At 47.6% G+C, this 27,868-nt stretch overlaps 2 protein-coding genes and 3 non-coding genes across 7 annotated transcripts; 1 reads left to right on the top strand and 4 right to left on the bottom strand.

The window, feature by feature from the left end:
* The first annotated feature begins 96 nt into the window (after nucleotides 1–96).
* Nucleotides 97–18,312, top strand: KIF2C (kinesin family member 2C). 3 transcript variants are annotated; one of them, XM_040610675.1, is made up of 21 exons: nucleotides 97–277; nucleotides 414–508; nucleotides 2,087–2,188; nucleotides 2,399–2,447; nucleotides 5,068–5,187; nucleotides 5,941–6,057; nucleotides 6,458–6,558; nucleotides 6,808–6,903; nucleotides 8,076–8,130; nucleotides 8,217–8,379; nucleotides 8,646–8,736; nucleotides 10,342–10,405; nucleotides 11,537–11,628; nucleotides 11,853–11,995; nucleotides 13,455–13,659; nucleotides 14,086–14,196; nucleotides 14,694–14,761; nucleotides 16,317–16,422; nucleotides 16,500–16,616; nucleotides 16,984–17,110; nucleotides 17,575–18,312. In XM_040610675.1, exons 1-21 carry the CDS (start codon nucleotides 214–216, stop codon nucleotides 17,649–17,651), a joined length of 2,163 nt encoding a protein of 720 aa, XP_040466609.1. In that variant the 5' UTR covers nucleotides 97–213; the 3' UTR covers nucleotides 17,652–18,312. The 3 variants fall into 3 exon arrangements, with proteins under 3 accessions (XP_040466609.1, XP_040466610.1, XP_040466611.1); XM_040610676.1 differs by lacking the exon at nucleotides 5,941–6,057 and having other exon boundaries at nucleotides 100–277; XM_040610677.1 differs by lacking the exons at nucleotides 97–277; nucleotides 414–508 and adding an exon at nucleotides 813–1,982.
* On the bottom strand, nucleotides 5,085–27,866 carry ARMH1 (armadillo like helical domain containing 1). The gene is given in 11 exon segments (XM_040610678.1): nucleotides 5,085–5,154; nucleotides 18,941–19,049; nucleotides 19,809–19,838; nucleotides 19,840–19,887; nucleotides 20,734–20,863; nucleotides 21,847–21,919; nucleotides 24,996–25,080; nucleotides 25,270–25,466; nucleotides 26,293–26,459; nucleotides 26,978–27,046; nucleotides 27,410–27,866. Coding segments are annotated over 11 exon segments (1,161 nt in total). The 5' UTR covers nucleotides 27,616–27,866; the 3' UTR covers nucleotides 5,085–5,107.
* On the bottom strand, nucleotides 22,707–22,821 carry LOC121095965. Its single transcript, XR_005830287.1, has one exon. It is a non-coding gene; the product is annotated as a U5 spliceosomal RNA (small nuclear RNA).
* Nucleotides 23,409–23,524, bottom strand: LOC121095944. The gene has a single exon (XR_005830268.1). It is a non-coding gene; the product is annotated as a U5 spliceosomal RNA (small nuclear RNA).
* On the bottom strand, nucleotides 24,398–24,512 carry LOC121095963. Its single transcript, XR_005830285.1, has one exon. It is a non-coding gene; the product is annotated as a U5 spliceosomal RNA (small nuclear RNA).
* Nucleotides 27,867–27,868: the final 2 nt, after the last annotated feature.

The following is a 27,868-nucleotide window of genomic DNA, read 5'->3' as shown; positions in this document are numbered from 1 at the left end:
CTCCGGGCAGCCGGCAGTGCCGGTGCGCGCCCCGGGGCACGCCGGGAGCTGTAGGCGGCCGTGTGCGCAGAGCACGCTGGGAGGCGTGGCGCTCCGCCCCCCCCTCCCGCCGTGTTTCCCGGCAGGCCCCGCGGCGCGCGGCGTTTAAATCGGCGGCCGTTGCCTGGGCTTGGCTTTCGCTGCCGCTGCAGAGCCGCCCGCACTCCCCGCGCCATGGACTGCCAGCTGCATCGCCACGTCTGCCCCGGTCTCGTCGTTAACATCCAGCGGAGCAATGGTGAGGCGCGGGGAAGGCAGCGGGGTGCCCGCGGAGTCCTGGCTGCTCCCCTCTGCCCCGTACCCCCCTCAGCAGCTGTGGGGCGGTGCTGTGGGGTGGCCGGGCTGGGCCGGGGCCTAACGCCGGCCTCTTCCAGGCTTGATCCATAAGGCGACGGTGAAGACGGTGAGCGTGGAGCGGTCCTCTGTGTCGGTGGAGTGGGTCGAGGGCGGTACTATCAAGGGGAAGGAGGTGAGTGGCGGCTGGGCGGGCTCCCCCCGGGCCAGCGAGGCCCCGTGTGCCTCGGGCGGCTAGGGCCGGCCCCGCGGCCGTTGCCCTTCGCCCCCTGCCGCAGCCCGCTCGGGGTGCGCTTGTTGCAGCGCTGCGGGGGGGCTGAGCCGGGCCTCCTGCTGCGGGTGCTGGGTGCCCCAGCCCTGCTCCCCCCCGGGCTGCCCCCTGCCTTGCCCGGTCCCCAACGGCATCCTCCGGCCCCAACGCTGTGCCGTTGTCAATAGCTGCTGTGGGGTGGGATGGGGCGGGGGGCTGGGTCCTCAGAGGTGGGTGTCGCTGCCATTCTGATGCTTAACAAGATCTCCTTTGGTAACCGAGCAAACGTGCTTGACCTGCTATTTATCTGGAAACATAGATGCTCTAGAGTTTAGTTGGAATCTTAAAGTTGCCATCGGTTGGTTCTTTGAAACTGGATCTTACGCTGTTTTCTGCATTCAGACCCATTTTTTATACGACATTCAAATATGCAAAATGTGCAGATTCAGATGTAATTAATTGCTGGTTAAATTGCATGTATGTGTTATGATATTAAATGTTTATGAATATGCTTCAAAATCTAGCAATATTCTCATATGCTTGTATATACAGTGTATATATACTGATATACACTTATACATTATACTGTCCATGTAAAGGTTTCTGAGGTTTCCAATTGGGTACTTACAGATTCCATACAAATATTTTATAGAGGCTAACCTACTTGATTTTGCTCTTTTTGTGGACTTTTATTTTATTCAGGTAATTTAAGAGTTAAGAACTTCCTGGAGTGTTGCTTGTGTTGTTACCTTAGGTGAATTCCAGTGCAAGCTGCTGAGATACCGGGGTTTTTATGTACACTTGCTTTCAACCTCTTCTGCAGGGTTAGGTTTGAAAAACTGACTCAGGAGAGTTGCTGGGTTTTGTGCTGGAGCCTGCCCTTGGCTGTCTGCCCCCGCATTGCTCCCCCTGCCCTGTGGCTGCTGAGAATGTGGTGAAGACAGGATTATGACTTCACTGGAGGGTCAGGGAGGAGGTGGTAGCTGGGCCTAGGTGAAATCGCTTGCAATAGCAAGTGAAAATGCAGGTGAATTGACTTGTGGATTAAATACTGAATCCTTCATTTCCCAAAGTCTAAGTAGCTCTTTGAAGTTTATTTCAGTAAGCGCAATCATGCAGTAAACACTTAATGCTCTCCTAGCACAGAAGTCACAGAGCAGCTGAGATTTACTAAGATTAGCAGTAAGAGATTAAAGCAGTTGATGCCAAATGTGCTTTGCGCATCTCTTCAGAAGTGCTCTATGGCACCTGCATGGTGTCTGGCAGATGAGGGTAAATGGCTTAACTAGCACATTTCTTCTAGCATATTGGGACATATAAGACTACTCAAACGGAATATGAACTACTCTCCTGCTCTTCCAGACAACTGTAACTTAGTGTTTGGCAGGCAGTGGGTCAGGTTTGTTTGCCTGTACTGAATGTCAAGATTGAAAAACATTAAAAAATGCTGTAAGTGGTAGCAGCAAATTTCCACTCTGTAAAATCCTGCCCTTGCTCTTGTAGATTGATATTGATGATGTACTAACAATAAATCCTGAGTTAGCAGAACTGCCTGCTGCAGATGTGAAAGAGAACCTTCCTTTGCAAGAGAATGTAACTGTACAGGTAAGTGCTTTAAAGTGATTTGGTCTCTCCTAAGGTACTAAAGTATTAACAGCATAGGTTTTGTTATAAATAATATCCTCAGTCTTAAAGTTTGAGGTCTCTGACTTGTCTTCTCTGTCTCAAACTTTAGTCAGAAATTCTTGTTTCAGTCAGTGCTGTGCTAGGTATTTGCAGTTTACTTAGGTTACTTAAAGTATTCATTTTTTTCAGAAAGAGAAGCGTAGAACAACCCTTTCAAAAATTCCTGCTCCCCGGGAAGGTGAGAAAATGCTTTTCTCCGCTATATCCCTGTGACACAGTGGTGATCCTTCATTGTAGTCATAATATTCTAGTTCAGTGCATCATAAAGCTGCTCAGTCGGGCAATGCTAATAAAGAGCGTACTGTTTCATACCAATGCTTTGGACTCCTGAGCGCAGAAACTTTGCTAACAGATCGCTGTCCTGTTCCTGTGAGCCAGGGTTTGTTGACGTTTTGCCTTCTTCTGCAGCATTGCTGTAGTTATTCCTTCATGCTGCTTTAACTGTCACTAGGCAGTTACTGTTGCTGTGAGTTTTAAATTTTTGTATGGAGTTTTGTAAATGCCACAAACAACAAAAAGTGGCAGCTATTAAGATTGCCAGTGTCAAAATGAGAGTGTAAAGCGCAAGAAAGAAATAGCGGTGACAAATGGATGTCTCCTTTACAAACAGTCACCTTAAACAGTGACTAGAGCTTTATCCTTGGAGACATTTCAGATGAGGCAGCCAAAGTGCCAGCTGGTGTGCCATGGCTCAGTGATTGTATGTCAGTACAATGTTTTGAGCAAAGCCAGAAGAGAAGATAGAGATGTGGGATTGCTAAGGAATTGTTTTTCCTGAGGTGTCAGGAGCTGGAAAACTCCCATGTTTTGATGAGATGAGGCTGACTCTTCTGGCTTTTTGAATTGCAAGTGGCAGCATTACAGGTTTATTTATAATACACTTGTGTGATGCTGAGGTTGAATGGTTGCCAATTTAATTATTCTCTTAAAGCACATAGTTAGCCAAAATGTGTGCTTTTCCATGCAGCTGAACTGTAAACAAAACATCTGGGTTTATCTGGCCTCTTGTGCTGCGTGTGTTGCAAGAAAGGAGAGCTGGTACTGGAAGACAACAGTACCAATCCCCTTGCATTGGAGAGGCAGTAATAGTCCCAGCAGCTTAATGTTTCAAAAGCTGTTCTGTACTTGAATATCTTGATCTTCCTCAAAGCGAGAGAATTCTCCATACATTTTGTGAACTGGCAAGCGGAATGATGTGGTAAAGTTATGACTGCTCTGACAGGTTAGTTAATGGAGCTGAATAGCCAGCTGGAAAAATAAAAGTGTGTTAATCCAGTCACTGACTGATGGAAAAGTTTCCTCACAGAGGTCATGGCTTTCCTGAAGTACAGAATCTAATTGCAAATCTGAAATACCTGTTGCCTTTCCTACTGGCACAGTCTTGTCCCTGAAGATTTGCTTAGAGTACAAGAGAAGCAGCGTTTCTAGTAGTTCTCAAATAATATGATCTGTTATAACTAGCCAAACCCTATGAGTGTCAGTATCTGTCCTGTTGCAAACTCTGCACTGCACCAATCTGAAAGCTCATACTGGCTTCAAGTTTTGGTGGTTCTTAGACTAAAGAAATTAAAGAAGATCAGGAGCTGCCTGTCTCCCATCTCATTCAGGGAAGCGAGAGACGCAGAAGCAGTGCTTTCAGAATGAATGAAGAAACAGATATTGCTTCAGTTCTGTGAACCAATAAGAATTTTGGAGGATGCTGAATATCCTCATGTACAAGGATCACTTGGATCAAACCCATTTAGATGCAGCATGCTCTCCAGTTGGTACGCCTGTCCAGAAGCACTAGCATTTACAGAAAAAGTGCTGCTGAGTTGTGATAAGATCAGGCCTGGACATGTGTGACAAAACCAAATGGAATAAAATGCCATCTCTGAGTATAATGAAACTGGTACTTTTTGTTCCTATGCAGCAGTGACATCTAATGTCTCTGCACCTGAGCAGAAGATTCCAGGTAAAGAGTTAACAGATAGGAGCACTGAATTTTGTGGTTATGGTTCTAAGGGCTTTGATCCAGAATTGAAATTAACCTTTGGTATGAAACAGATCTGGTGTCCCCTGAAATCATACCAATCGATTTTGGATAAATTCTTGTGATCACTGGAGGTGAAGGTAGTTTTAGCTTGCATATCACACTATTTTTTTAATATCAAATTTCTTTACAAATTACATACTGAGGTGTATGTTCCAGTTCTTTCCCTAGGAAGCTCTGTGATGGACTTTTGAGTGAAGGCAATATCTTAGCATGTGACAGTGGAGACTGCCTACAAAAGTGTATTTTCCAAAGATTTGCTGTTGTGATTATATAGTCTTTTAGCTGAATTTAGTGTTGTCAAGCTCCCACTCCACTGTATACCACACACACTGTGCATGGGTGCTGTGATAGTAGGCATGATGCTGCCCATGACCAGTTGCCAGATTGCAGTAGTACTGGTCACCATCAAACTGCTAATTCACACAGCCCTGCCAGTGTGAAGCTGCAAAGAATTTCTCAGTGCCCCAACTTGTAAATTCTTCCTTCCTAGGTACTAAGGTTCTGGAACTACCATATTAGTGAGTTCATTAGTTCACTGGAACTCTAAATCTAGAATAAACTGTTTGCTTTTCTGTAGGGGTATATTTCATGATCACTTTTCACCAACCTGCATTGCTTTGTCCTGTACTTTGTTAATGTATCAAAGATCTGGAAAAGGTTCTTTTAACCACACAGTGTTCCCCATTGTTCTGCATTTTGTGAGCACTTTATTACTTGCAAGCGTTTGAGGCATGATGCTGACCTTGAATTCCTGTTTCCAAAGCTATGCGTGGCCGTTCCAGGATGTCTGTTATCACAGAATCTCAGTGCAGCCTCCAGGAAAATGAGATGGGGGTAGATCCCTGTACCTCTACACAAACCAGAAACAATTCGTCAGTTCCTGGTGAGTGGAGAAAGAACCCTGTGCATTCTTACTGTGAAGCAAGATGCTTTGTGTGCATTTAATTATGTAAACTGCAAATCCCAGGGGGATGGGCAACCTCTATTCCTTCACATATAAACCAAGAAAGACCTAGAAGCCTGTTGCTATGTAAATATTCAGGGCTCCTACCTGAAGGGATTCTCAAAGGACTTTGGAAACAATGTTGTTGAATGATGATGTGCTTTATTAGCCAGAGCGCACTGGTTATGTGTGTGGGTGGATGTGGTATCTGCTTAAAGGCATAAAGTGGTATTCACTTTATATGAAGGGCTTGAGGGGGAAGAGAAGTGCCTTAACGCTGCTGACAACATGCTCTGTAACTATACTGGTAGTAGTTTTACCTATCCCGGCTGAGTGAAGCAAGAACTTGAGCCTACTTGAATTACAAAATTTTCTCTACCAGCCCTACCCTATCAATAGCTGAGGGCATGCCTTGTGTATTAAGTTCTGCAAAGGTGTTGAAATAAGAGGCTTGATACTAAATTCTTGTCTAGTTGTTGTGGCCTTGATTTGTAGCTTTGAATAAAAGCTGGTGATCAGCAAAGGATTTAAAAAAATTATTTGCAGACTTACCACAGGTTTTAGCTAGTTCTCTCTCCTGATCCAGAATTGGAGCTGAGAAATGCCTGTGGTCTATGAGGCTTTCCAAAAGACAAAATTATTCTTGACCTTTGGAATCTTCATTATTGGTTTTGGTCTGGCTTCTTTATGCAGCTGGCCAAACCAGGACTAGCAGGACGAGCTGTGCTCCAGAAGCCTCAGTGACAAATGTAAATGGGAATACAGAGGATCATCTGCCCGCTGCTAGAATGAGCTCTTCAGTGAGCCCAGGTACCAGGGAGCCAGTGGGTAAGAACTGACTCACCAGTCAGCAATGCATCACTGTGATTGCTGCTTTGTATACTACGAGACTAAAGGTTGAAAAGGTGGCTTCAGCAGTAAGGCTGAATATTTTGAGTAATTTTAATACAAATGTGTAACTGTGGTATAGCAGTATTGCCTCAGAAAAGCTGCCTTTACTTTGGAGTGGGGATGAGACTTCCTAGGTGATTTCTGTGGTAGGTAGATCTAGTTTGGGAAGGAAGTGTTGCAAAACTAATGACCATCCTTCTGAAGGTGATTGTTTCCTGTACAAGCTGGTCAGTCAGCAGCCTGGAAAAGTTGAAATACTTGTATTGTGCTTAAAATCTAGTATGAAAATTTAATCCAAGGACATGTTTTTTTTATCTAGTTCGGAGAAAATCTAACATTGTGAAAGAGATGGAGAAAATGAAAAACAAGAGAGAAGAAAAGAGAGCTCAAATTAGTGAAATCAGGACAAAACGTGCACAGGTGGAGTACTCTACTATACACCAGTAAAGGGAAAGTCTATGTGACAGTATCACAATAGTTGAAACTAAAACATATTTTGGTCAGGCTTTGTTCTTAAAAAGCTGTATGTAAGGATGGATTGACTCTAGTTTCAGAAGTTCTCAATCTTGTGAAATATCTCTGATTCCGTATAGCTGATTGTTTGGTATGCTCTGGGGCTTTTTTCTGTAACAGGTTAATTACCTTCTCATCCGTGTTTTTTCCATGCAGGAATTTGACAGCAGCTGCCCAAACTGGGAGTTTGCACGGATGATCAAGGAGTTTAGAGCAACTTTAGACTGCCAGCCAATATCTATAACTGATCCAGTAAGTAAAGACTGAGGCCACTAACTGCAGCCTGTAGACAGTTCTTTATTTTGTACTGAAGATTTTGGCATATGAGCAATGTGGTGCATCACTGCACCTTGGAAACAGTCTGAGCATGCTGTGATCTTGAGGCATCTGGTGGTATATGTGACTTCATTTACTTTCTCTATTTTGGGCTAAGCTGCCTTGTGCTACTTTGCATATGTCACTAGTGAAGAGCTTGCGCTTTGACAATTATGCAATGATTTGTGTAGTAACATCAGTATTTTTCAGAGCTTGCAAATGGCAGAGCCTGTAACATAGTAGCTTAGCTCATTTAGGTATAATTTAAAATGGACTATTGCCCTATAATGCAGTGTACTGCATGTAAATCCTATATTAAGTAATTTTAAACTAGGTCAAAAAGCGGAGGAGCAAAAGTAAAGGTCAAAACCTAGAAAAACAGGTTTGATTCATATCTTCAGCAATTATGGAGGTAGCATTGTTTGATACCTGAGAACAAGTAGTCCTTGTCTCAAAAAAGCCTTGTTATAGTCAGTGAAAAATGACAGCATTTAAATTCAAACAAAAAGTGGGTGTGAATTACCTTAGAACACTGAGTGGTTTGTGTGCTTGCATCCTGCGGAGCTGGGAACCAGCTGTTTGTGTACATATTACTGCATGACAGAAGTTTGTCATTGCTCTCTGCTTCACCCAATGGAATATGCACTTTTTCAAACTCAACTGCTGTGTAGCCATGCTGCACAAATAGCTAAACTTGCTGCATCAGTAAAGAACTTCAGGTCAAAAAATACCTCTGGGGTAAATTAAAATAATAATTTGCCTTAATTTGACCACAGTTGCAATATTGATATTACAGATTTTGCTGGAAAGCTGGCCAAGGACTAAACTTGTTTCTCATTCTGATACAGAATATTTGGGGCACTTTATATAGCATAGCAGCATTTCTACCTGATATGCTGGAGTATGCTATGTAAAGGTTAATTGTAGTGTTTCTTTTGCACTAAACAGACTTTAAGACTTGCATCCCTGCATGAGTAGGTCTGATCAGTACGGTGACTGGTCCACCATATAGAAAAGCAGATGTGAGGGAGCATTGGATCCTTCTCTCTGTAACACTAAGCAGGTGTGGGTATAATTGGGAAATAATTCTTACTTTTCTTTTCTTTTAGATAGAAGAACATAGGATTTGTGTCTGTGTGAGGAAGCGCCCTCTCAATAAACAAGGTGAGTGTATTGGCCAAGCAGCTCTATCGTGGAGCAGTTTGACATTGCTTACTCTTGTTAAAACTGAGGGTCTTCTCTGTCAACAGAACTTCTGAAAAAGGAATGTGATGTGATTACTGTTCCAAGCAAGTGTGTCCTGTTGGTGCATGAGCCAAAGCAGAAAGTGGACCTGACAAAATACCTTGACACCCAAGCATTTAGATTTGACTTCTCATTTGATGAATCTTCTTCTAATGAAATGGTATACAGGTAATGCTTTCTTCTCACTGGGAATGACTTGCAAGATAAAAGCATGGAGCTATGGCTAGATGGCATCCTGACTTAAAGAAACTGCCACCTGAAATAAATATTGAAATCCTTTTTGGACGAAACCAAAGGACTGAAAAGTCTAAAGTTTACTTTTGGCATGGCCTTGCTGATTCCCTAAGGATTTGCTTTTATTTGCACTTTTTAAAGAAAATTGGTGAAGCAGGGTGTGAAATGCTTGCCTTAACTTTTACCTTCTGAATATCCAGGTTCACTGCTAGACCTCTTGTAGAGACAATCTTTGAGGGTGGGAAGGCAACATGCTTTGCATATGGCCAGACGGGCAGCGGCAAAACACATGTAAGTTTTTATCAAAGGTCTCAAATTTTCTACTTTAGATAAATTAATTTAAATCTCTTTGATGTTGATAATGAGTAGGATTGTATAAGGAGTTTGGGTCTTGGTGTTATTGTCTTAAAGTTAATACTTTGTCAGTTGTTAATCCTCTTTTTCTGTGGTTTGATGTATTAGTGGGTTTCCTTTGAGGCTGTGAGGAAAATAATACTAAAATTCCCCCATAGCTGTTTGTTTTAAAGACTTAGGATGTCCTGACATGTTAGCGTTAGTCATGGGTATTCCTTGCCTCAAATGGCTATCGCTGCCTAACTGCAGTCTGCAAAGTGGGACTACTAGCCTACGTCTGAGCCAAAGGCTATTGTCTGTGCTGTTTAGAGCTTGGAGCCATTCCAAAGACATTAGTGATTATAGAAGAATAAACCTCTTGTTGCAGTAAACATTTAAGTGATTCGGTATTTTTTTGTGAAGTGGACAAATTAGTCTATTAGTTTTCTCACCACTCCTTCCAGTCAACCAGCTGCAGTTTCAAGAGACTTGAAGATTGTGTTTTCTGCCACAGAGGTGACCTGCTCTGAATTTTCAACTACTGTGTCGTCTTTTGAACTTTCTTCTTCTGGAAACTATAGGGAAGTGGGAAAGTTTCTCCCCACAGCATGATAGCAGAGTCAAATCTCTTGTCTTGTTCTGCAAGAAGCCTTTCCCTCAAACCACAGTGATCTGGACTGGACTAGGCTAACCTGCCAGTCTGAGTAATCAGTTGCTGTCATTACAGTGTTAGAGCCAAGTTTTAGGTTAGGATCTCTTATTGTTAGTGCCATGTGGTGAGCTGCAGGTATCTTCCAGCAATCCAGAAGGAAATCTGGAAGTTTATAGAAGTTTGGACATAAGCTGCCTCCATTGCCCTGGAATGGGCAGACAAACCTGCTCATCTGAGCATTGCTATGCTACAGGAATACAACTGTGAGACACTAAAATCATAGGCAGTGAAGTTACTTTCCCTTTCCGATCTTAGGGTCCTTGTACTAGTTCTGTACAATAGCTGTACCTTGAGGCTGGACTGCTGCATATTAAACCCTGGAAGATTGAGAATGTGTCATGGGATTGAGTTGTGTTTTAAATAATTGGCTCTGTCTCATATCAAAGTGGCAGAGCAAATCGCCAGGATAGCACTAACTGAAAATTTGGTCAAAGGAGTTAAAAGTATTGTCTGATCTAGAAGTTTGATGTGTTTTGATATCATGTGAGATTTTGCAAGTAGCAGTGAAAATGTTACTCAACCTGTGTCCTAGAAAATGAGGCTTTGCTGCTTCTGACCAGAGGCTATTTGGTTGCACTGCCAAGGCCGTGCATTTCCCCTTGGAGGAACAGCAGCTGTGACTGTGCTGCGCAGCCTTACAGGCATTCAGCTGTTGCTTTGCATAGTCCAGATCTTCCTTCTGAATTGACAGAGAAGCAGCAAACTGATTTTTATCCTGAATTGCACTGTGTTCTAATAATCTTGCTGACACTGGAACGTATATATGGTAACTTCCTCATATGTTCTCTGGATTAAAATCAGGTAGCCTGATTAAGGTACCACACCTTACCTCTAGCCTTTTCTCTTCACAGACTATGGGCGGAGATTTCTCTGGGAAAGCACAGAATGCCTCAAAAGGCATATATGCTTTTGCGTGTAAGTTGACTTTTCTTCAGATAAAATCAATTTAGTGTTTGTTTTTCTTAAATAGATAAGAACTGGTTTTGTATGGTTATTTAAAATATTTCCAGTAAAAGATACATGAAGTATTTGTGTTTTCAGTAATAGGTAGTCATGTTTGTTGCAGGAGGTATGATTGGTTTTTTCAGTTTCACAAAATATTTTCCATCCAGCCTGTAAGTTTCTAGATCCACACTTGACTCACCAGAAGATATTTGGTTTTGAGGCGAAGAATTGACATTTTCTAGTTTGGCATTTTCTGGGCTGAACCACCTAATTTTGATTCTTCTGCTTCGCCTTTGTCTCAGATTAGGGATGGTGTTTGGAAATACCTGACTCGAATGCAACACAACCCTACCCATTTCTGATATAAAGCTTGTTATACAGAAAGCATGTGAATGTATGTTTCGTCCTGTAAGCATGAGATGCAAAAAACCTAGCACATACAAAATTATTTCAGAAAACAGATGCTTAGAAGCCTTTCCTTGATGTAATGCTTAGAAAACACCATGAACCCTGACCACTTCTACCTTCTCTTTAGAAAGGCATGTTGTGAAACTTGTCTGTGTAGCAAGGCAGTTGAAATGAGCAACTGTTTGTTAGTTTCTGAAAATTAGTTATGTCTGGCCCTGAAGGAAGCTCTGTTTTTCAGCTCAAAGTCTGAAGCCTAATTGTGAAAACTGCACTGGACCCATCCAAAGGGTGAACTAATCTGGTATGCTTCCTCTAAACAGCAGCAATGCTGGTGCTCAGAGATTCATGTTTTCTAGGCTGTCCAAAGAAGTGCTTGAAACTCAGAAAAGTGACTTTCAGGCCTGTCCAAACCAACAGCAGATCCCTGGGTTTTTTTCCCCCAGATCAGTAAGGATTGCTGTCTGCGGGTGACACTAGCAGTAGAAACCTCCATATTCCCCTGGATGAGGATGCTGCTGAAACCATTCTCCAGATGGTAGCACAGGACTAATTGTTTCACTAGCATTTGTTTAGGATGACTGTCATTCAGCTGCTAGATACTGCCTTATGGCTGCACAATATTTGAAAGTAGATCAAGTAGCAATTAGAATTAGTTTTAAACTAGTTCACTAAACTTCTGCCTTTCCTCACTAGCACAAGATGTCTTCCTTCTCCTAAACCAGCCCAGGTACAGGAATCAGAACCTGCAAGTCTATGTGACTTTCTTTGAAATATACAATGGCAAGGTAAGAGTTTTCTTAAATCTTGGCCTGGCTGGTTGAATGCTTCCTAAGTAGCTGAGTGAAACTTACTAGGTTCTGTAATAGTCTATTGTTCTTGATGTGTTTGGAATTGATTTGGAAGGCTATGTTAAAGGTGCTGTTTCTATATAGCTTTGTTAAAAGACAGTGTAAAATACTTAAAAGGAGACCTAGCTCAGATTTTCCTCAATCTTGTTGCCTGAATATAGGTGTTTGACCTCTTGAATAAGAAGGCAAAGCTTCGAGTCCTGGAGGATGGCAAGCAGCAGGTCCAGGTTGTTGGTCTCCAAGAAAGACAAGTCACCTGTGCTGAGGATGTCATCAGAATGATTGAGATGGGCAGTGCCTGCAGGTTTGGTGACTTAAAACCATTAAGTAGTGTCCTGTTGTATCTTCATGTCTAGAAAAAATACACAATGTCTGTATCTGGTGCTTTGGGAATTAAACGGAAGCTTGCTGTTCCCAGTAATAGGCAGACACTGAGCAACACCTCTGCATGAATACAAGAAGGTGGTTACAGAAATAAAGGGCTAGCAGGAATGGGTTTAGCCTGCCTTCCATAGAGATGGTCAGAGTTCATGGTTCATATGTCTTCATGTAACTGTAAGAAGAGAGAAACTAATCACATGAGGAGATGGCTGTCCTGGTGTTATAGCTAAACAGCAGTCCAGCTGTTTTCTAGAAGTATCAGATAGTTTACAGGAACATGGGGAACTAACTGCCTGTGGGCTTGTAAGATCAAGGAAGAGCAGCTGGCATCAACTTACAGTTGCAAAAACTTTTTTGGCTTAACTGCAGGCCAGATGAGCAATTCCAATTGCAACAAACAAAAATGCTGCATGTTGTTCAGAGATCTTGTCTAAAGAATCCTTGAGAGCAGGTGCCAAGGGACAGCCGCAGGCTTGGCTTATTGTTCTGGCAGGAAGGCTGTGGTGGGGGCTAAAATCTGTATTACCCAATCTTATCTGTCTCAGCTAAGCTGCAACTGCTGTGAAAACATTACTAGGCAAATGAGAACTCCTTGGCTTCTGTATTAGACTGCATATGCACATCCTGTGAAAGCTTATTCAGCACTCTGCTAGGCATGCCTTTTCGGCTAACAATTCAGTCCAGAACTGTTCAACACTTCAGACTCCTGCCTCACTTTAGGACAACCTCCCTCCCTTCCCCTGGCATTAAGGACACAAGTGATACTGAACCTGTCAGCCTTCTTAGGGAGTAAATGACAGTGAAGGTCACAGGGAGGTTTATGGTAACTTGTAAGACTCCAGCCTGTGTCTTGTAGTGATGGGGCAGGTGCAGCTGCACAGCAGAGGTGAAATGCCAAGCCAGCTTGGCTGAAGAAGGGGATTTACCATGATTGTAATGTGCTAGCACAGCTAATGCTGTTTAATGGGAAGCTTGGCTGAGCTTGCCGTGTAATGGCAGACGCATTAGGAAAATGACATGTGCCCTGCTCTGAGGCAGGGACATGCGGTGCTGAAGGTATGTCCTCCAGCTCCAAATGCATGTAAGGCATTAGCAGTCAGAAAGGCATTCCAGTGTAGGCCGGCTGAATTGAGCCAGGCAGCTTAAGTAGCCTTAAATCTCTACAGCTGGGGTGCAGGTTCATGTTTCTTACAGCAGTCCTTCTGTGCTCTTGTATCAGAGGTAATTCTGGAATTCAGGCAAACTTGAAGTATTAATGTGTGGGATAAAACATGGGAGGTTAAACAACTTAATTGAATGGCTGCAGGTCTTGCCTAGTGCTGTCAGGACCTGCTGTGCCTTCTGTGACACAATTCTAACACTTGTTTGCATCTTTGCTGTAGGACATCTGGGCAGACTTTTGCAAATGCTAGCTCTTCACGGTCACATGCCTGCTTCCAAATCCTACTACGCCAAAGAGGGAAACTGCTTGGCAAATTTTCCTTGGTGGATCTGGCAGGAAATGAGAGGGGTGCGGACACATCTAGTGCTGATCGGCAGACACGAATGGAAGGTGCAGAAATCAATAAGAGCTTGCTGGCTTTGAAGGTGAGCTGTAGATCAGGGAGCAAATCGTGGTAATCAACACATGATTCTGTTCAACTGTACGGTTATCTCTTCTGTTTCTTTCCAGTGCAGGGGAAAAGGATAGCCAAAAAGATCCTAGTTTAGTATGTTAACAACCTTGAAAATGGTTAGAATGTTTCCAGGAAAGCAGTGCAGTTTTGTCAGGCCAGACACTGGTACAGCCATTTTGAGCTTCACTGGTCTCTTTTTTATGTGATGGATATACCAGCTGTCCTGTAACAGTCAAATCTCTGGAGTATATTTAAAAGGCTATGAAGCACTTGCAGAGTAATAGAGATGACTATTCTCTAGCCTGTTGGGTTTACCAGCAATTGGTGATTGATAGCTTGCAGGGCGGTTTGAGAGGAGATGCAGACATTGCATTCACAAGGCTTGTCTTTTTTGTAGGAATGTATCCGAGCTTTAGGGCAGAACAAGTCTCATACCCCTTTCCGGGAGAGCAAGCTGACCCAGGTGCTAAGAGACTCTTTCATAGGAACAAACTCAAGGACCTGTATGGTGAGTATGCGCGTGGCACAAACACACACGCTGCTTATGGATTCTGCAATGTGACCACATAGATGTATGCTCTTCTAGAGTGAGAGGACTTTGAAGTCAGAAAGCTTCAATTCTCTGCAAAGAAAAGTCAGTTTCCTCTTCTCACCCACTGTGACTAAAAAACTGCTGAGCTATGCCCAGCTCCAGTAGCAGCAAGGCTGCCAAAGTCACTTTCACGCAGTGACTCTATAGTAGAGCCTGGAGTGCTCTCAAAGGGCTTTGCTTCCTGTGGAGGGTGCAGCACGGTGGATGTACATGAAGCCAGTGGGAAGCTGGATACAGGGCCACTGGCATGTCCTGCAGAAGCTATATAATTAAAAAAAAATGGACCCGACAGAATATCTCAACTCTGACCCTTTGTCCTAATGTGTCCTAGCTGTCAGCTGAGATTTGTAGGACCATTAACATGAGCAAAAGTCAGATGTGGGAGTCACTGAGGTCTTCTGTTCTGTTTGCAGATAGCAATGATTTCTCCAGGCATGAGCTCGTGTGAGTACACCTTAAACACACTGAGATACGCTGACAGGTAATGGCCTTTCTAACTTGGGGATTCTACTGTTGTTGCAGAAGGTGTTTTGGCTGCTTTTATTCTGACCTTTGAAATCTAGAGTTCTCTTCTATTGCTTGTAATGGTAATTTGGAGGTTGGTTGTTAAAAGCAAGTTATCTCAGAGCTGTCCTATGAAACTAACCTGGGTGTTCTATGTGTGAGACATAATAGAGATTGTATAAAACCATGACTAATGTCTCCTTTCCTCGGAGCAGTCTCTCATGCCAGACTTCAGACTGCCCTGGCTTTTGTAGGAAGTTTACACTGTCCTCAGTGGTTACCTCCATGCTCTTTACTTTTTTTTTTTTTAGTACTTTGGGTTGCACCTGTAAGGGTAGGCTAAGAATGTGTCCCTGACGTGGCCCTAGAGATGGCACAAAACACTTGGTGTTCTTGAGGGACTTTGATATGAACTAATAGGGTATGGCACCTTGGATAATTTGGGTAAATCTAAAAGACCTAGAGAACTCAAATGCCTCTAAGCAGATGGTGGGAGTGTGTTTTGAGTGCCACATGGTTGACTTTGGGTACCTGCAAGGCAAGGCTTAGATTTGCAGGGACTGAGCCCCAAGTTTCCCTGGGGGGTCTTGCTGATACCTGGAACACCTGTAACAGAGTAGTGAGTGCCTCCTGGTCTCTCCTTTACATGCCCCTGCACCTCTCCAGTGAGGTGACAAGTAAAAAGACACTTGCACGTTTCAGGCTTGGTAGCTTTCCTTCATTTGGTTCACAAAAGGCTGCTTAGTTCCTTCCTGGAAAGCATTCCACTCTGAAAGGACGTATGGTAATTCTTGTTATAAGCATTCAGGAGCACTGTGAATCTTGACATATTCACAGGTGTGGTTCTGGATTGAAGTTGCTTTTTTTTTTCCCCCCTTCTGGTGGACAGTCATTCCTGCTCACCTGAAAGTACAGTACAAAGTGCTACATCTGACTTGGTGTACTTCAGCAGGATTCTAGTCTTGAGTTGGGCCCATTGGGTTCTTAGCCAATGTACAAGGCAAGCTCAAGCTATAAGGAAGGGGGTATTAGGCTGAAACTCACTGGAAATATGAAGCTGACATGAGTAACTGGAATGAAATGGCTGGCTGGTGTCTGACACCTACCTCTAATAGCATGTCATCAGCCATGACTTTCATCCTTATTATAGACCTATTGTGGCACAGTGGGTCTCTGGGGAAAAATCAACCTTATTCCTTTTCTTTCCATACTAAGTTCTCTCAGTTGCTCATGACAGACCAAGCTGACATGTGGAAGACAGCTTCTGTGAAAGGCTTTGCTGGCAGTTAGCATTGTGTACTCGGACATTTCTCTCCAGGAGGGGTCCCAGATTTGGCATGGAGATAAACATTTCTCAAGCTTTCCTTCCTATAAGCCTCTGAGGTTTCTGCCTGTGAGCTTGTTCTGGGGGTGGCAATGTGCAACTTTTAAAGTGCAGCTGAATATTTGTTGCTGAGCACTGATTGTGGTAGCTGTTTTGTGATGCTGTAGCCTATAAGCTGCTGGAAGATTCACAAACTTTCTTGTTGCAGAGTGAAAGAGCTCAGTCCTCATAATGGAGGTGGTGAAACACGGAATCAGATGGAGACTGAGGATGAGGAAGGGACCTGTGCAGAAGGCTTAGGTCTTCAATACAATGTATGTGTGTGCAGCTGGCTGAACAGACCTCAAAGCTGGGCGCAACATTCTGTTCTTATTTGGACTGTTTCTTGCAGCTCTCCAAGGATGATGATGAGGACATCTCTCCCCACATGTCCAACTTCCGTGAGGCTATGACTCAAATTAACGAACGGGAGGAGAAGCTTGTAGAACAGCTTAAAGAACTGAGACAGGTATGTGGAAAAGGCAAGCCCAGCCCAGGATGCCTTCTACAAGTTGATAGCAGCTTGCCTTGTCCGAGCCAAGCACTCCTGGGGAGGCTGTGTGCTGTAGAGATGCAAGATGCTGTACAATGCTGTGGGGTTTTTTTTTTTCCCCTCACTGCCAACTTTTTTGTGTGGTTTCCTGCCCAGCTGGTTCGGTGCTTGTGGCCAGCCAGACCCCTTTCCCCTGTACAACCCCCTGGCAACCTCTCTGTGCTGCCAACGAGCACTGACTGTTACTGGTCTGTAGAAGCTCAGGTCTGTTGATTGACGTGCCAGATCTGAAAAAACTTTCTGGAAAGTCAATTTCTCATCACTGTTACCCTTGTAAATATAGCGAATGGCTACTGAACTTGACTACCTCTTGGGAATCACGGAGCAACCAGACTATGATCTTGAGACCTTTGTGAGCAGAGCAAAGTACTTCGTAGAGGAGAACTCAAGAAACTTCCTTAGTGTCAGAGGTATGTTAGTGTGTGTCTCAGACTAGTGCTGTCACTAATATTTTTTCAAAGACCTGAAAGTAACACCAGTATACCTGTGGAGGTTTGAGCACCCAGTCCTTCTGCATAGCTTATGGTTCAGATCAATTTCCTAGGTGATCTGAACAGATCTGTAACGTCCTATTGTATGTACTACCACCCGCTCTGCCTTACAGACCAGGGAAGTCTGGCCCTCTGGGATGGTTTGATTAGTGACATCTAGTTTGAACTGCAAACTGCAGGATTGAAACTATTGATGAGTAGAAATGAACAAATACAGCTGAAGAGCTTTGTGGGACCATGCAGGATTTGATGCTGGCTGAGCAGTTCTTGCCCAGGCCCTCCGTGGCCCTTGCAGAGCCCTGCTGAGCTGCTGAGGGGGACAGCTGGGCTGGGGTGTTCAGTGTCTAAGTCAGTCACCCTGTCACTCCTGTCTTTCTGTACAGAAACACTGGATGCCCTGGGGGCTGCCATGCAACTGGAGGAACAAGCCAGCAAGCAGATGAGGTGGTGGAAGCCTTAGTAAATACAGCAAAACCTGGTTCACAAGCAGTTTTGTGTATGTCTTACATGTTTGTCGGTGGTGTGTGTAACTCCCGTTTTAAAAAGCAGTAGGGTGTCTGCAGGTCATGTGCCTGAAGGCAGTGAACTTGGCAGCCTCTGTCTCCTCATGGCCAGGTATCAGGCTTCTAGTGGAGTGCTAGAAGCAACCCCATGCAAGGCTTGGGGAAGGGAGGGCTGGGGAGTCTGCTAGATGTGTCTAGCATCTGGCCCTTTGCTAGTGACACTGGTTTCATCTAATAGAACTAGATACACATGTATAGTTTCCTAGTGTACATATAACCTTTCCAGATGTGCTTGAATCATTGCAAAACTTGCAAGTCTGGCTTTTCTAGAAAGAAAATGTACTATATGTAATTGTAAAAAAAAAAAAAAAAAAAAAAAAAAAAACAACCAAAAAAAACCCCCAAACCCCATCAACCCTAGTATTTTAAGAAGTTTGGTAAATAAATATTCCTGGATTTATTTATCTCCTGTCTTAGAAAATATATTTCTTGCTGATTTTGATGAAGTCTGACAGCCCCTAACAACTGGCTGCTGGTGATTTCTTGAAGTTTCTCTTTAAAGCCTTTACACTTGGAATGTTTACAGAAAAATCACCCAAAATAAATTTTGGTTCTTAATGTTGAGGTTCTGCTGGGCAGAATTAGTTTATCAAAGGTTTAGAGGGTACCTATCCTGCACCTGAGCTTTGACTGGGCATGTAGTGAGTCATTCAGCTCTTATGACATCAGGTAAGTAGGAAGGGCCCTGTGACTCTCGTGTACCATGGGAATTTACTTAGGCTTTGAAGATGGCTCCAGGATGCTACTTTTTTTTCACATATTTCCCAGGGCTAGCATGCCACATAAAACACACATCTTCAGCAGTCCACCAAAATCTGTATCTGAGGGCAGAAGTGCAAAGCTGTCCCTGGCTCAGGTGCAGGGAGGTGCTGCCATGGCCCTTGTGTGCAACCTTGGTCCAGGTGGCCCTCTGGGAAGGAGTAGACAGGAGGGGTAGGCTGAGGGAGGACAGATGGGAGGCATGTTTCCTGTTTGTTCAGCTCACTCCAGGGTTTGTCTCTGAAAGGACAAATGGCCCTGTGAGCTTGGGGCCCAGCAGCCATGCAAACGTCAGATTACAAAGGGATCCTTCTGCCATTACTCCCTCTTTCCCTAGACCCCCACACTGGCTTGCTTCCTGAGCTGCCTTCTCCCCTTGAAAGTGAAGGGTGTCATTTTAAGTGACTGTCCCTAGCTGTGCACATACCTGCTGTGGACTGCATCCTTGCCATGTCTCTGGGGATGTCTACTTTATTGGAGACTAGTTCTTCAGCCTGGACTGGATCCATTTTTGTGTACCAGGTCTCAGGACTGTCCTAGGAAAGGCAACAGAAGAGTCAGGATCTTAATGAAATGTGGGCAAATAGCAGTGACAAGCAGCTAGAGAAGGGATACTTCAACCCAGACAGCTAGGGCACTTTGTGATCAACAGTTTAGGTGCTGGGCACAGTGTGGGGCTGAGTGCTCTAAGGGTCTCTGAATCTTCAAAGTGGGATGGTACTTGGGCTTTGCCTGCATCATATTCAGATGGCTCATCCAGAGTAAAAGGGCTGTTGCTGTTACACCCTACTGAGTATGGACTAAAGCAAAGCAGTCCTGTTTCCCTTCAGATATTACTACCCTTGGGTTATCCAGCCTTGCCCAGTGGTGTCTTGGGATAAGTAAGGGTGGGCCTGGGTGCAAGGAACAAAATGTTGCCCCTTGTTTGTCCCACCCTACCCTGACCTAACATTGTTTACTGCTCTGTATATTTACTTCAGGAGCGACCTGATCTGGAGGAGCTCAGGTTACCTCTTGCCTCAATGGCCTTTCAGCTCACACTTCTGACATCAAGTTCCCACTGTCACAGAAGCAGCAGTAGTCTGAGATCCCTCCTTGCTCTGTCTTGGGGCTGAGTCAGAGCAATTCTCTTCCTGAACACCTAGATTTGAGGGTGAACGCTTCTCAAAGGATGACTTGGTTTATTTTTGGGTACTTGTGCAAGACTGGATTTCTTGTGAAAAGAAATCCAGTCCCTGCAAAACAGACCAAGGTCCTAGGGCCACTAATAAACCCTGTAAGGATGGTGTGTTTACCATAAAATGCTGGAGCAGTGTGTGTCCTAGTTCCTTTTTTTATGCACTCCTCCATGAAGGGAAATGTGTGGACAAAATACTGCAACAAAACAGAGTTGGTGTGTAGGGAGAAGGGATGTGAGTGTATGTATAGAGGGTAGAGCTGCCTGGATGGCGTGGCTCCAGATAACCTGGGTCACACGTCAGCAAGTCCCTCACCCACCTTCTTTAACGCTGGTGCTACTGATGGCACCTCATGAACACCCAAGAGGAACTCGTGGGTCCCTGCTCAAGCATCACCTTGTTCCCTTCTGTCCTCCCCCAGTGCTAGTTCCCACCTTCATTGACAAGAGGCGGGAGGGTGTTTCAGTGAAATGATTGCAGTGCAGTGGTTGCTAGGAGGTTCATCCTGCCATGCTGTCAATATCTGCTCAGAAGAACTGATCCTCTGCATGACCAGGTAGTTTTCTAAACCCTTTTTCACCCTGAGCAGCCTGTTCTCAGCCATCACTTACTTAGCCCTTCACATCTACTGACAGCATGGTCCTTCCCTGTGGCTGTTACACAGGCAGAGCTGTGCGAAGGCAGGCCAAAACCCTTTACCCAGCACCAGCAGGAAAAAAACAACCTGCTTATAATTCTGTGCTAGTGTCTTGCTCCAGGCAAATTGTCATGGTTAGGCCCTTAGCTCTGTCTGTGCTCCCTACCCAGGACAGAGGTATGAGGGCTAACACTGGCTTCCCAGCACCCTGTGTGTGGAGGGGAGGCAGACAGGAGAGGAAATACTGCTCTTCCCTGAAGGGTAACTCCTGTCTTTGTGAATAAACCTGTGTCTGCTATGCTTAGGAGAAAAAACCAAACCATAGTGTAGGGAGCCTTTCTGCTCAGGTGCTCTGGGAACAGACCCAGTGCTATGATGTCCGCTGCCATGTACCACCACGCTCACCTCCAGGGAGATGCTGGCATGTCTCTGGCTGGCCACGTGATCCACGTTCCCCAAAGCAACCATCAGGCCATGTACCACTTTCAGCTGGATCAGGTCTTCAGCCACTTCTGCTAACTCCTTGGCTAATACGCTGCAATGAGACAGGCCATCATCCCCTACCCCATATGGGGGAAGAAGCACACAGCAAATTAGGTCTGGGCCTCTTGGTGCGACCCACAGAGAAAATGATGTTCCTACCCTGTCCTAGCGGCACCAACAGACAGAAGTGTCTCAAAATAAACACTGCGCACGGATTAGCAATCATCTAATGTGTGGGCTTGCTGAGAACCAATTTTTTAATGATTAGCAGGAGCTTTCTTGTGTGTATTCAATGTAGCAAGTTTCTTGTGTGACTACAAAGAACCCAGGCCCCAAACACTACCATCATTACTTCTGTGAACATGTCCCTGGAAGACTTGCGTGTCTCCCTACCCACCAAGGGTTTTTTGTCATCTGCTTTTGCAGGAAAAATGTTCTGATAGCACTATCTTGTGGACACTGCAGGAAATTCATACTGAATGAACATTTTAGCACAAACGGCTGAATTTCCATAAGGGTTCTGCAGTCAATCATAGGCGCTAGATTCTTCCATTGGGTGGCTGATGTTAAATAAGGGTGTTTCACTGCTCACTGTGACTCCCAGCTATGTGGAGAATACAGTGGCCGTAAGCAATACAACACTCTTCAGCCCTGCGGTGTGGCAGGGCACACACATTGCTGCTAGGTCTAGCCGTAAAGGGGACACTGTGACAACACACAGGGCCAGAGCAGATAGGCATCTCCCTATAAATAAAACTTCAAGCCAGCTCCAATATCAGCAGCAGGGAGGGTCTGATCACTGCTACCTGCAGGCAGCAGCTCTGCCCCATTCCTCAATACATCCCATCTCTAAAGACCCCAATACTGGAAATTTGGCAGAGCTGGGGTACGAGAGCAGTGCCAGAGGTGAATGGGTGGATGCTCCCTGGGAGGAACATTCCCAGTCCTTTCCTACCCAAAGGAAGCCACTGCTCTAAGGTCCCTTTTATGCTCCTGTACATTTTGCTCCAGAGTTTCTTACTTGAAGTTTCTTACCCAATAACTTTTGCAGCAGCTGCCTGCTTAACGTATGCCAGCACAGGCTCCCTCAGACAAAGTCTGGTTGGGTCTGCATGAGGAACATTAGAAAGGTGAGAATGATGTTTTCAAACACTTCTAAGATGTTAGAAGGGAGGGGAGGTGAAGTTACACTGTTAGCATGAAAGAATGATGTAGTTTTCCAGGAAACATGCCTTAGGAAAACCATGTGGCTGTATATCATACATAGTACCCTGCGTGTGCATGATGGACACAGCTCAGCGAGCATGGGCTGCTGCATCAGGGGGAAAACCACCCGTGGCAGGACCTGCTCACCATCCTCATCCAGCAGCAGCCCTCAGCGGGTCTCTGCGGGCCTGCACGCTAGCATTGGTGCTGCAAACACTGCCTGCACCCCGGCAGTCCTGCAGCGCCCTTGCCTCAGGGGACAGCCCCTGCACCTCCTCTGAGCCCTGCAGGAGATGGGGGACCCTGGGAGAGCCTCCCCCGGTTGCCCTGGCAGGCACGGCCTGCTGTGCGCTCGGGCCAGCTCCTCAGCTCTTCTACCGTGGGCGGTCTCACGGCGGAAGGCGGGCGGTTTCTGGCTGGGTGCAGCCGGTAACGCAACCAGGCCCTTCAGCCGGGCGGGCCGCGCCTCCAGGGCCGCGGGGGCCTTCAGCAGCCGGGTGGGTGGAGGGGAGAGCGGGGAGCGGGTCAGCGCGGGGCCGGCCCCCCGGGGCAGGCGGGGGAGAGGGGCCGCGGTGCTTGCGCGGGAAGGGGACAGGGGGTTTGCTGAAGGGAGACAGCAGCGGCTGCACCACCGCCGGTGACATCGCGGCCCCGCCGCCTCTTGTTCTGTCTTTGACCAGCGCAAGGGCAGCTCCACCGAAATGGAGCCTCAAAAAATTCCTCGACACTCGTGCCTGTTCCTCTCCACGGAAATCTTTAGTAAAAGGCGAAAGATTTATACGATCTGAAGAGAAACCAGAGTATAACCTTGAGCCCCCACCCCGCCGCACCGCCCGCCGGCCCCGCGCCCCACAGCTCAGGGCGACCACCTCCCGCCCGCCCCCGGTATCGCGGGCCCCGGCCCGCCCCAGCCCCGCCGCGGCCGCACAAACCAGGCAGACCCGGACAGCCCGGACCGGCGGCGGGAGCAGCGGCGGCGGGCACGGGCAGGGTCGCGGTGCGGCCGCGGTGCACCCTGGGTATGCAAAACAGCCGCCGGGTAATGAGGCACATGCTAATGAGGCGGCGGCGGGGTCGACGGAGGCGGCGCAGAGGGGCCCGAGATGGGCGGGCTCTGCCGCTGCCCGCCCCGACCCAGCAGCGGATCCCTTCCGCCGCCAGCCCCGACCCCTCAGCGGATCCCTTCCGCCGCCAGCCCCGACCCCGCAGCGGATCCCTTCCGCCGCCAGCCCCGACCCCGCAGCGGATCCCTTCCGCCGCCAGCCCCGACCCCGCAGCGGATCCCTTCCGCCGCCAGCCCGGAGCGCGACGGCTGCCCCTTGCTACTGCCGCAAGCAGGTATGCAAGGCTGAGTTATTAACTCTCGCTCTGCTTTTGAACAAATAAAGAACAGCTCCACCAAAATGGAGCCTTAAAAAAATTCGACAACACTCGTATTTGTTTCTCTCCACGGAAATCTTTAGTAAAAGGCGAAAGATTTATACGATTTGAAGAGAAACCGGAGTATAAGTGCTCCCTCCCCCGCACGCGTACCCAGCCTCGGCCGCCGCCCCACAACACACGGCGACCATTACTCGGAACCCTGCCGCCCTCCGGCCCGACACCGGCTCGTCCCGGCTACGACACCCCCGCTGGGCCCCAGACCCCGGTGCCGCTGAGCGGGGGTGTCCGTGGCCGGTGTCACACCGCGCCGCCCGCGGGGCACCCTGGGTATGCTAATCACAGCCATTGCGCTGAGGGACATGCTAAGGGCGCGGCGCTGCCGGCCCCCGGCGCCGCGGCACAGAGGGGGACAGCGCTGAGTTGGAGCCGCCGGCGCCAGCGAGCCGAAGCGGGAAGGACCGTGTTGCACCCGGGTTGGGTCGTATCGTCCCCGCGGGCAGCGCCGCGCAGAGGCCAAAAATCGGCTCCGGGGGAGGCCACCGGCCGCCCCCACCGCCGCTTCGGCCGCCACGGAGCGGAGCTCGGCGGCGAGGGCGGGGCGCGGCTGGGCCCCGAGCGGTGCCGACTGGGCCTGCCCGAGAGCCCCGCGGGGCTAACAGCGCCGGAGCGGCCGGACAGCGCTGCGGAGCCGGCCCGTCGCGCCAGAACAGGTCCCCAGCTAACTGGTCGTTCCGGGGCCCGAGCCGCCGGCAGGCAGCGGCCTCGCCACACCGCCCGGGGCTGGAGAAGGGCCCACCCGAGCTCCCACCTGGTCACCTGCTCATCATTTGAGCAGGCAACGGGAACGGGGCGGCCGCGGCCCGGAAGGGCCCGAGCAGCGGCTCAGCGCTGCCGGAAGCTGCCGGCTCCGGCGTAGGTGTCACCTCGCCCACCGATCGCCACTCCCCGTTACAATACTTCCCGGTTCATTCGTTCTGTCTTTCACTGGCGCAGAGACAGCTCCACCGAAATGGAGCCTCAAAAAATTCCCTGACACTCGTGCTTGTTCCCCTCCACGGAAATCTTTAGTAAAAGGCGAAAGATTTATACGATTTGAAGAGAAACCAGAGTATGGCCGCTAGAGCCCCCGCACATGTACCCACCCCCGGCTGGCGCTCTACAGGTCACGGCGACCCCCGCCGCCCCCAGCTCGATCCTCCGCCGCGCCGGCCGGGCCCCAGGCGGCGCACACCGTTACGGCCCCGCGCCCGGACCCGAGCGGCCCCGCGGGAGCTGCAGCGGCGGCGGACAGCTTTACCGGTACTGCGCCGCCAGCCCGTGGTGCACCCTGGGTATGCAAATAAGGCGCATACTAATGAGCACCATGCTAATGAGCCGCCGTGGGCCTGCAGCGCTGTGCAGGGCTGTAGCCCAGCAGGAGTTGGGCCTCTGGGGCTGCTGCGCCCCTCCGGCCCCGCCGCTGGTCCCGGAGCTGCACGGACCGAGGCCTCCCGGCCTCTGCCCTCCGCCCGCACCGCCCTTCCCCACACCTCTGCCACACTTGCCCGGAGACGCCCAGCCCCAGCCTCCTGGAGGCTGGAGGTGATCCTACCTACCTTCGTGCTGGACCTCCAGGTTCACCGAGCACAGCGTGCCCAGCACGGGCTCCACCAGGAGGGATGGCGCCTCTCCCACCACGTCCTGGGGGGAAAAGGACAGAGTGACAGGGACAGTCTTCACACAGTACTCCAGGCTGTCCTCTTCCAAGTACTGGAGCTGCCCAGTGCAGCTTGCAATGCCGAGGAGACTGGTGCAGCTCCTGTCAGGGCAGGAAGGACCGGACACAGAAGCTAACGCTGCCCTTCGCCCCCAGGGAGGCACGCTGCCTACCTGCATGGCCCCCAGCGTCTGCAGGGCTCGGGGTGGGGAGGGTGGGGTGGCATGCAGCAGCACAGCAAGGAGGCCTTTGTAGACTTGGTTCTGGTACTTGGGATTGCCGTGGTCTGAAGAGTCCAGCAGAATCTGCATATCTTCTTGAGCCTCTGCTGAGCTGGAAGTGGCCAAGAACTTGGCGAGGGATCGCACCCCTGTGCAGAGAAAGACACAACAACTCGTGTGCCTGGATGAGTCTGGGTCACCCATCTCATATGTTTCACTGTCATCCCTGAGAAAACCCAGTACCAGATCCCACTTAAAGTGTGGCTCGAACAGAAGCCAGCAAAAAAGTTCCTTGTCCTTGTCAGGAGCCACACCACCAACTAGAAAACCATTTGGCAAAATTCACAGCTGGAGTAGGTGGCCAAAGCCCTTCTGCAGGTATTTAGACATGCAGAGTCTGACACTGGGATGCCAACAGTGCTAAGGATCCCTCTGCTGATCCTGCCACTTCGTCTCTCTTGGAGCTGTGATGGCAGGTATCACCCCATAGCATCTGACAACATAATCCAAACTACAGAACAACTAATGGGGTTTGGCTTCCACTGCCCAGGAGAAAAAACAGGAAAAAAACCTGTTGCAATGTTCTTTCAAAAGGTACAAGCCACAAGCCCCTTCCACCCCCGGAGAGGAAGTCTGGAAAAGTTTGCAGTAGGTGAACACTGCAGGTAAGAATGGAAACTGTTTTATGGTTTTAACCAGAGCAGTTGCAACCAGCGGGACAGCAATATCACATCAAAAGAAATGACTGTAAAGAAAGCGAGCTCATTAAAAACTGAGAGAGGGAATGAAATGCAACTGCTCAACAATAGCCGAGACTCTGAACTCCTTCCAGCCAGAGAAACACCGTGGCAATCTGCCATCCAGCAGGTGGAGGGAAGGGAGTGGCTCAGCGTGGCAAGCAGCCCCGGGGGCCAGAGGTCAGGGAGATCATCCTTGCCTGAATTAGGAAAAAGCACAGATAGACATGCTGCCTACCATAGCTTTCACAAATGAGCTCCTTATACTTCCTGCCAGCGTCTGCAACAAGCTGCAGCAGCTTTAGAGACTCCCTTTTGTCCTCTTCTTTCAGGTGGTTCAGCCCTAGTACTTCCAGGAGAATCAAGATACCTCCAGTCTCCAGAAATTCAATAAGGTATCTGCACCTGCAAGGATAGGGGGAACAAAGCCAAAGTGTCACCTGCCTTGGAGCCCATCTTCCTCTGTCAGCATACTGTGCTCCAGGGAACTATCATCTCTGGCCTCGCTGCAGTGGGTATCCTGTGCCCGGGCAGTAAACACAGGGAGGCTCACCCTAGAGTGCAAAGGCAGATGCTCGCCAGCACCACGCTTTGCTGCCAGAAGGTCACCAGCTCCTGTTTTACTCTGTGCTTATTTCAGATATTGAACCACAGGCACAGAAAGCCCTGTTGCCTCACTCAGACCCTCACCACAGTCTTTCCACATCGTGACCTGGTAGCTCTGGAGAAATGCACAAGCAGTGGATTTGGTTTTGAGAGCATTTGAAATTCCTACCACAAGCCTCACTGGGGCCTGTCTTGCCTGAAATGCTTACACAGCCTTCCCAAAAGATGCCCAAGGACTTGTTACTCTATGTAGTCACCCCCTCACCCTTGTGTGCCTTTCCCATGGCACCTTTCACAGAGTGACATTCTATACTCACCCACTTGCAGCAGATAGGAGGATGCCAATGGACTTCAGCAGCTTGTCAAGGCATGTGCTGTAAGTGTAGTTGTTTGTCAAGGCTAAGGAGAGATTTACAGACCAGATGGGTGCTCCCCAGGCTGCCTTTGACTATGTGGAGGTCTGAACTGGGAGAGAGCATGGACCTTCCTCTCACAGGCAGAGAGGCAGCACGCTCATCCCGATATGAGAAAAAACATCAGTTCTAGGTCCCTGTGAGACAGGTTACGTGACTTTCCCTTCACTTCCATCTTTAGATTGCCAGTGGTTTTTTTAACCCTGCAGAACACGGTTGGATATGGATGTCTCCATACAGAAGGTTATTCTTTAAACAAAATTTCAGTAAAGAACTTTCTCCTCCTCTCCATCTCACTACCACATGCCATCTCCAATTGTCCAAGGAAACGGATACGTCATCCTGAGCCATGCTGTTAGGTGAGCCAGAAATAAGCTGGCTCCCTGGGAGAGCTCCAGCTCCAGCTCTGGTTCTGTCTTGCCATCGTTGCTTTTAATGAAGTTGTCCAGGATGCACCTTCGAGCAACTTTGTGGGCACTATCCCATTTCTGCAAGGAAACCATGAGCTTTCCGATGGCTTCCTGCTCTTTAACAGAGGTCATGATCTGTTCTGCCTAGACAAAAGTGAGAAAGAAGTTAAAAAAGGCCTTTGAAGCTAGAAAAAGCCTGTACTAAGGAATTAACCACCAGAATCACATTTAAAATGTCTGGCAAATAATATTAAAGCACTTACTAGACATTAATTTAATCTCATTTTCCTTTATACTTATTTTATAGATAGGAAACCAGGGCAAAAGGATTGCTCCTGGTATGTCTGAAGCTGCACAATAAATCTGCGACAGACTTGACATTCTT

The sequence above is a fragment of the Falco naumanni genome, chromosome 11, assembly GCF_017639655.2.
Source record: "Falco naumanni isolate bFalNau1 chromosome 11, bFalNau1.pat, whole genome shotgun sequence".
NCBI classification, from domain to species: domain Eukaryota; kingdom Metazoa; phylum Chordata; class Aves; order Falconiformes; family Falconidae; genus Falco; species Falco naumanni.
The sequence above is the reverse complement of the archived record's forward strand: the minus strand, read 5'-3'. Positions and strand labels throughout refer to the sequence as shown.